The sequence below is a fragment of the Eimeria mitis genome, genomic scaffold (genome assembly GCF_000499745.2).
Source record: "Eimeria mitis Houghton genomic scaffold, Emh_scaff37, whole genome shotgun sequence".
Classification (NCBI taxonomy): Eukaryota; Apicomplexa; class Conoidasida; order Eucoccidiorida; family Eimeriidae; genus Eimeria; species Eimeria mitis.
The window spans coordinates 49,284-58,120 of NW_013572040.1; the positions used below are offsets into that span (position 1 = coordinate 49,284).

The 8,837-nt window shown below is 48.7% G+C and overlaps 2 protein-coding genes across 2 annotated transcripts; both read right to left on the minus strand.

The window, feature by feature from the left end:
- Positions 1–893: 893 nt before the first annotated feature.
- EMH_0040240 (uncharacterized protein) lies at positions 894–3,362 on the minus strand (the record flags this gene model as incomplete). The annotated part of the gene is made up of 1 exon (XM_013498771.1): positions 894–3,362. One exon carries the CDS (start codon positions 3,360–3,362, stop codon positions 894–896), a length of 2,469 nt encoding a protein of 822 aa, XP_013354225.1.
- A 3,614-nt stretch (positions 3,363–6,976) lies between these two features.
- Positions 6,977–8,371, minus strand: EMH_0040350 (uncharacterized protein; the record flags this gene model as incomplete). Its single annotated transcript, XM_013498772.1, has 6 exons — positions 6,977–7,001; positions 7,289–7,361; positions 7,465–7,528; positions 7,670–7,945; positions 8,152–8,232; positions 8,369–8,371. 6 exons carry the CDS (start codon positions 8,369–8,371, stop codon positions 6,977–6,979), a joined length of 522 nt encoding a protein of 173 aa, XP_013354226.1.
- Positions 8,372–8,837: the final 466 nt, after the last annotated feature.

Below are 8,837 nucleotides of genomic sequence, written 5' to 3' on the forward strand. Positions count from 1 at the left end.
GTCCGTTGACTTCCCAAACGAAGGAGGCTGCACTCACGACTGTGGCCATTCTCAAATCCAATCCAATTGCAATTGCTTTTCGTTGCAGCAGATGGGCAGAGACACTGCAAGCTGCACACCAAGCTTGACGTATCCTCCTTAGACAAAAGCATGAATTAGAAACATCCAACAGCTATTTACATGGACTAACGCATGCGGTCATTCTCAAATCCAATCCAATTGCAAATGCTTTTCGTTGCAGCAAACGGGCAGAGGCACTGTATGCTGCATACAATGCTTGACGCATCATTCCCTGACAAAATCAAGAATTAGAAACGTCCAAAAACCATTTGCACGAACTAGAGCATGAGTAAAGCGTGCATGGTAACTCGAAGTTCTGTGTCATTAGAGCCCAAGTCAAGTCCCAACTTCCTTAAATCCACCCTACCCCTTTATTTAAAAAGTGAATATGTCTAGAATGATTGAGGTCCGCTCTAACTGTCAGCACACTGGTTGCTCCTTCCGTTTTTCTTCCATCGAATGTAATCGCACCTTCCAGTGCCAAAGCCACGGGAAATCGCCAGCTTTAGAAACTGACTCGTCCAGAAGTTCTAGACACTCATGAGGCCTGAGAACGCAAATTTCTGTAGTGTTTGCTTGGATCAGCTTACTTAGGTGCCAAATTGCGGAAAATACTTATTTAAAAAAGAAGGCTAGGGCTACCACAATGCCGCTGATGAGCGTCGCTCTATCGGAAGTACGGGCGGGGATAACGGGCGGCAGGCAGTCGTCCCGCAGTTCTACTTCACAGGAGATTCTGCCTTGCATATATATATATATATATATATATATATATATATATATGCTCGGAGGCGTGTCTAGATGCACTACGGCAGGAGCTCTAAACTGCCTGCTCATGGCATTTGAGCTTCTCTATCCTGCGCAACTCCTGGAGATTGGGATCCTCTGGGGAGCCCCCGGATGACTGTTTGCAGTGGCACTTGTGTTGAGGGATTTTCTTCGTTACCCGTTTGAAATGACACCTGACGATGAGGTCCTTGGCTCCTCATATCTTGGGGCAGCGAAACAGCGGTCCCCCAGGAAGCCGTTGCAGCAGCAGCTGCTGCACCTGCTGCTGCTGCTCTCGTTGTTCCGCCCACCTTGGGAAACGTTCTGAAGGATTTCCCCCTCTGGAGGCCTCCCCCGCTGTGCTTAGAATCGTTATCTAAGCCGGTAAATCGCATGGCTGGCAGAGTTCCATTCAGGAAATTTGCCGACGCAGCGGGCCCATGGAATGCAACATGAGGAGTTGATGGAGTAACTGATTCGAAAGGGGAACAGAGAGGGTTAAGATGATGCAGCAGCACTTGCTGCTCGCCCAACTGCGCCTGCTGCGTTTCCTGTTGCTGGGAAGCTGGCAGCAATATGTCCGAGACAGGAGATTCAGCGGGCTCTTTTGGTGACGTGAGGCCTGAGGTGTTCTCTATGGGCGACCAGTAGCAGGTTGACGTAGAGCCCCTCTGCCGGACGCCTTCAGGGGTTGCCCTGGGGCTACCACTTCGACTTGCGCTGGCCCTCCTACAGCCACTGTTCCTGCACCTCAAGCTTCGGCGGATACTGCAACTGCTGTCCTGACGCAGGCTTGGTGGCGCAGATGCCTCAAGTCTTCCAAGCCCTGAGTTGTCCCACAAAATTAGCAGACGTAGTGCCTTCTGCAGTGCGGAAGTAAATTCTTGTGTTATTTGCTTCAGAAAGTAGCACAAAGAATCCCATCTTCTACTTGCTTCTGCTCCTACTACTGCAGACACTTGCCCTATAGGTGCTGGTCCACTGAATATTGCACCTGGGATCGTGACGGTCCTCCGGCACTGCTCCAACAGCACGGCGGCCCTTTGCGGGCACTCTGTACATTTCTTCTGAGCTGTCACAATAGCTGCTGCCACACTACTTGCTGCCGATGAAGTAGCTGCAGCTGTAGAGGTAGCTTTCTCACTGACTTTATTCACTAGATGGGTAGGGTGGGTTGCACGCATCCAAGTACCTGAGAACGAAGAGGAAAGCCACGCCACTGCATCATGAGCAGCAGCAGAAACCAGGCCAGCAATGGCGCCGACACTAGTGCGCCCCCAAACAGCAGCAAGCCTTAAGGCTGCTTTTGCTGTTGTGATTGCCGCGTCTACGGCTACCATTGGTGCAGCTACTGCCGTCTTTGCCGCTCTTGGTGTTTTCCCCCTTGGTGCAATTGTTCCCCCAAAATCGGCTGCTGCGGTTGTGGTCGCTGCGCTTGACCTTACTGCTGCTGGTACTGCTGCAAAAACCCTCAGCGAATGTCGTAGGATCTCCAAATAACGACTTTTAGAAGATTTGTTATGCGTCTGTTGCGCTGATGCCTCGTCTTCAGGAGCAGCAGCAGAGGCAGCTGCAGCAACTGCCGCAGTGGCAGCTGCACAAGCGGTAGCTGCAGCAGCAGCTGTACCCTCCTGGAAGAGGGGAGCTAGTTTAGCTTTCGCCGCATGGAGGTCCATAAAGCAGACAGCAACCGCTTCCCCGAATGCGCTTGTAGGACTGTGCAGGCCACCAAGATAGTCCGCCGCAGGAAGCTTTTGCTGCTGTTGGTCGTGCTTTGTGTAGTGTGCATGAGAAGCCTGCTGCTTATTGTCCAGAAGAAGACGATGCCGTTCCAACTCCTGCCGTTCTGGCGGCTGCTCGGAATTGAAATACCCGTGTTGCTGCTCTTGTGCAAGTTTGTCTTGCTTGTGCTCGCTCCAGCTTGTGTTTCGCTGAGCAGGGCGTCGGCTGTGCTGCTGCGTGTGCTGATGTGGCACCAGCCCAGCAGGCTTTGGCAACGGTCGCTCTTTGCAGCCCTCGGCAAAAGAAGAGCTCCTTGATCGTACGGTTCGAACTATATCTGCTTGTGGCACGCCTGGATGAACTAGTCCGCCCTTTATTGCTGACACTTCGATGGCTTTGTTGCTTCTGTAGGCACCGCTAGCAACGGTCATAGCACCTCGACACCCAGATACAGAAGCCCCTTCGACCGGTTGCCAGCCACTGACTGCTGCATCTCCGCTGTAGTGGCTGCTGCAACTGGAGACACGCTCTTGTTGGTGGTCCCGCTGGTGTTGGAGCTGCTGTTGCTGCACCGCCCATTTTGTTTCGCCCAGGGTAATATGAGAAATATCAGTCCTTTGTGCCGCAACTAAAGGATGATGTGGGCCCCAAGCAGGGTTGGGCACCCCTGCATCTTTTAGGTCACAAATGTCGGCCACTCGTCTGGCTGATACGGAGAGGCTAACGAAGCCCAGAGCTCTTGATATAAGCGACAACAGGGCTGCCTCGGCCCTCAACGCCGGAAGATCCCCTAGCCTTATGGCCTCCTGCATCGCTGAGCAGCTTTTAGGGAGAGATTCAGCGTAGAAGGCCCACAGTAGCCTCAGATGGACACGGGAATGTGGGGTTAGTGGTAGCCAGGGCGGATCACCGTTCGGGCACGACCAACGGGAAGTGCCAGATGCACAAGACCCACAAAAACCAGGAACATGCGACCACGAAATAGCTCCAGCGTGACTCGCCGAGGCATTTGGTTGCGCTGATCCTGCTGCGGTTGTTGCTTGTGCTGAGCATGCCATAGCTGCAGCAGCTGAGGCGTTTCCACCTGTCGTTGTTGCTGAAAATCCATCTGACAATGACGTCAACACTGCCTCTGCTGGCGACGGTTGTAACGAGGGTTGTGCGCCTGCCCATGCCGCACCTAGATTTCGTAGTTCTACTGCTGCTGCAGCTGCTGGTTGCGCTTGTTCACAGGCTGTTGTTTCTGTGCCTGGCGACGGACTTTCATCTTTAACGGAATTGCGTAAAGACCTGCAGGCAGAAAGCATAGATGGCATTATCACCGTTACTGCTGTCTTTGCCCGTGCTTCTCCTCCACTCAGTTTCTCCTGCAGCGCATATTGAAGTTTCTCTGGAACCCTCTCACCCCACTCCCTGGCAGTAGTAGCTTCATGTAGTGCGTTTTAGTTACTCGACGAGTTAGTCAGGGATGTGAAACCTGTTGTTGCGATAAGACCGTTTAAGAGGAAAAGCTGTTTAACAGGGAAAACTGAAGGCCCGTACGCTCGGTTGCGCCATATTCCCGTCATGGGGGTCGGCTCATGTGAGCAGCCCTACGTGCAGCCACAGGACAGTTTTTGATGGCTTGAGATGCTTATTGCGGAATCAAGTATGGCAATGCCAGTCCTCGGGTCGCCGCACTAGGGCAACGATCAATGCTGCGCAACTTCGGCGTGCAAAGGGGAACCGAGATGGCTTCCTCGTAGACGAAAAGTAATGCTCTTAGCTTCTTAGGTTGGGCACAGCGATACGAATGCATAAGAAGCAGAATAGGTGAAATATTATAAACCACCAAGCACCGCCAACGCCAAGGGAGGGCCTCGCAGCGCCAAGGGCATAGAGCGAGTTAGAAGGAGAACACGTGAGCAGCCCCTCTGTTTATTCTCTACCTTTAACTTTGTAGGGAAGAATTGCTGTCTGTGTGCAGCTAATCAAGCACACTAGCGGGCTGCCCAAGGCGAACTCTGAAGTCAGGTGCGATGGACGGGCCCCGCTTGTTTTTGCTTAGCAAAGAGCGAATTCTCGAGTTAAACGAAATGGAAGGCAAGCCGCAAATCGATATTTCTTATACATGGATTTTTGGTATATTCTGAGGTAGCCTGCGGATGGAACGGACCACGATGGTCACCGTCTCCCGTCACATACTGCTTGTTGACACTGCTGCTCCATCGTTGCTGCAGTCGTTTGCTGCATTTTTCTCTGAAGTAACTGCTCGAAAATTAATTATTTCTTTTTTTCATTGTTCGAAGTGTTCCTTCTAATGAACAAGACTGGCGGCTTCAAACTAACAACCGACAATCACGCCAGTGGACTAAGAAAGTAGCCCCGTTCCGGCCAGTCACACGCTAGGAAATGCACCACAAGCTAAGACTATTGAGACCTCTTACAGTGAAACCATATCAAAGAGCTAGAAGCAGCGGCGGAGAGCAAAGCTCACACACACGATGTGTAGCGAACAGCGGGCTGTGCTGTCGTGACGTATGTACCCCATCTCAATCCTACTGGGTTCAAACTCTACATCTATACTCTAAACGCAGCATATCTCTACTATTATGACTTGAAAATGAAAGTATTCGTCCTTAAGACATATTTGAGTCCAAAAATCTTGAAAAGGAAATCCGAGAATGATAAATCTGCCCCTGACTCCGACGCAAGTCAGTCTCTCAATTCACGTATTCGTTCATAAAGCATATTCGAATCCAGTAATCTTAAAAAGGAAATCCGAGAATGATAGATTTGCCCCTGTTCAGTGTCTCAACCGAAGCATCTGCATAGCGGGCACACTACAATAGGGAAGTTCTATTTTATGATATCGTCATTCCCCTTCTTTGATGGTAATTCGTGTTTCCCAACTGGGAACACGCTCAAGTGAGTTATAAGCTTTTCGTTAGGATTACTTACACAGTTACTTAGCCGTATGAAGCCTGGAGGCCTGTCGGGGCGAAGCTGCAGCCGACTGACTGCGGCTACCCAGGATAGTGCCGGGAGCCGAACTCGGAGGTCGCGAAGGGACGTTGCCGATGTCGACTCCAATCCATCACCAGAATACTACTCTCGTATTTTCAAGGACTTCAATTGCCTGCGTGAATACGTTTTGTGTGCCCTGCCGTCAGGCATACGTAGGGCATAACGGGTGAAGACTATTTGCTCTCGCTCTAAAAGTCTACTCTCTCGCCCAAACTATATTGAAATGAAGAGTTTAATTTTGTTAATTTAACAAGATTTAGGTCCTATTCTCCTGGAAGAAGCATTTCCTACTCCTCCCATGCCCTGTCTAATCCCAGCGAATTACAGCATCAGCCAGCCCTAACCTGGTGTGGCTGCCGTGCATTCTTGACTTCGCTTCATTAAATTCGCACCTAGAGTATTACCATTTATCCATTAGTATTGTATTTGTCCTACTTTATTATTTAACAAGGTCTCTGAAGGTCTCACTCGTGCTCCATTGTAGTGCCTGTGAACTACACGACGTCTCCCGTGTAAGACGTTAGATTTCAATGCTGCCTTCATAATGCAGCCACCGCCGCTTCTCCGGGTAACACTAAACGCCGCTTCTCCGGGTAACACTAAACTACTACCAAACCCTTCGCCCGCACCATGCACGCCACACAGTGCTGAAACGTTTTATATACATAGACTGGCATCTCCCCACGTCATTAATCGTCACTACGCGTGTGCCCAATAATTGCGAGTGGCATCAGCTAGCACAGGAGGTCCTACAGTACAGACACCACCTCAACTATGCGCCGAGGCGCCATTAGTTTACACTTCGCCGTCCAAAATCCTCTTATTCGACTCTCCACGGGGCAACATGCTTGTCTGGCGGCATACATGAATGGAAACCCTCGGTTGCGGAAATCGGAGAGCCGCTTAAATGATATGCATCGCACTGTTGTCATTCGTTGCGTGGTTACACCTCCACAAACCGCAGTGCCAAAGCGCTCGGCAGCTTTACCATCATAGGTTATTGACAAGTAGCGCACTACGGCTCTCCTCCCAGATGTTTACAGCCCTGATAGGATGTCGTATGTCTAAGCAGAGGCCTGTTTGTGGACCCGTCATGTCCGTTCAGTCTCTGATTGGAAACAAGAACTATACGACAAACTGCCACTGCAACACAGAGTCAGCTGTTCCCTCAAAATCGACACTTTAGGGGCCTATAGGGCCCTTAAAGTGTCAACAAGGCCCTCGCAGGTTGTAATCAATGGTCAACCATTGAGCATATCAAACCTGCACTCATGCGTTGTAAATTCTCTATCCTTGTGCATCGCAAGCGAATACACTAGGGAACCGAGCTTTACGCCCTTGAAATACGCAAAGAACGCCTAACCTCTGCGTCCGCCACAAGAATGAACGTGGATCCTGCTGGTGAATGTGAAACGTCCCTTCAAGCCTGGAACTGGGCCATGATACTGCGAGCACCCGAAATAACAGCAGACAACAAACACCTCATGCTTGGTCTTGAGGAAGTGCACAACTGAACAACACACGCGAAATAAAAGGGCTAATGGGGAACCTTGCGGGTCCACCCGGCGAAATCAAGAACTTGTCTAAAAAAGAAGTCTACCGCATACATAACGTATATTCTTACGTCCCGTTCCCATAGAGGTGCTTTTGTTCCGTAAAGTGTGCCCATGTGCGTATGCATACAAAACGACGTAGCTTCACATACTGAAGTTGCTAAATGTCATACACTCACTTCTCTTCCTCGTCCTCTGCGACTGCCTCTCCTTTGTCGCTTTTACAAACGTCAATCGCCACCTCAATCTTTCCTGACATACCAAGACATAAAGCCGAAACAAAAGTGACACAGTTCCATACCCACGAAAGGAGGACTTTTGCTCACCAAATAACTAAGGGTAGCAGCTTACGCACCCGGATTAATGGTTGGGTCACCTCCCTCAACAAGGCGCAGCTCCACTGTGGTATGTTGATACTTCTGCGGGAAGCACAATACAAGCACTAACAAGGTAAGAAGGCTAGTGATACACAGGAAAGCGGATAAAATCAAATACGTATCTCTACACTTTTCGGAGATATACTCTCCATTAACTATTTCCTACAACGTCGTCAAACATACCTTACACACATTGACCTCGAACGCTTGTGAGAATCCAATTCCCATAAGTGATATATCCTTGAATGTCTTGCCCTGGTCGTCTGTTCCCTTGCTTATTGTGACAACAGCAATGTACAGCAAAAAACGCTTCGATGGGTCTGAAATTGGCAGGATTATCTTCTCCCCAGAGAAGGAGCAGATATAATTTTCCCCAATGCGTTGACCCTTGACGGGTTTTGTCCGGTTCCGCTTGTGGTTCACAACCTGGAGAGAAGCGAGCTCGTAGAACCGCACGTCCTTCGCCTCATCATTGCCTTAAAAGTTTACAGTTTCCCTGGTGTAATTATGTGGCAGGAGTCAAACTACACCCTGCGCTGCCCTAATGTATATACGGCGAGACTGTTGTGCATTCATTACATATAAATATCGCAGAAGATAAGCAGCCTAGTTCCTAAAGTTTAGCACGGTTCTACTTACAGCTTGCATTTTAGGCTATTACTTACTTCATTCAGATTATCGCCTTCAAAGAGCCCAACAGCGATGAAGTACCTCTCGTCTCCCTCCTTAATCGCGTCAAGTTTGACCTGCCTAAGCGAGAAATCGTAGCAGCAGAAGAGAGACAAACACCAACATTGTGAAAAGCAGCAGTCGCTTGGCGTGGGAGGCTTGCAATTTGTGAGGTGCGGACCCGAAACCTGCCGTTGGAAGCAACCAGAATACCATTGGCGTGGTTGCTTCCAGCACGTTCTGCATCCCTTATTCCTGTGGGTATATACTCAAGAACTGAGCTTGCGCCCTGTTGCCAGAACTCCAAGGGGTTGTTCATAACTGGCTTGAGCGTCTAGAGAAGATTGCAACGCCTATATATATATATATATATATATGTATGTATATCTATTTATTTATTTATTTATTTATATAAACACAGATAGGCAAAGAAGAGAAAATAACCAAAAGAAGAAACCCGCTCTAGCGTATTAAAATATTAATATAAATCTATTTATAAATAAATAAATAAATAAACAAACAAATAAATAAATAAATAAATAAATAAACAACTAAATTTACCTATTTATTTATTTATTTATTTATTTATTTATTTATTTATTTATTTATTTATTTAAGTATGCGGGCGAATGCATGCGCCGGTATCTTTACATATATATATATATATATATATATATATATA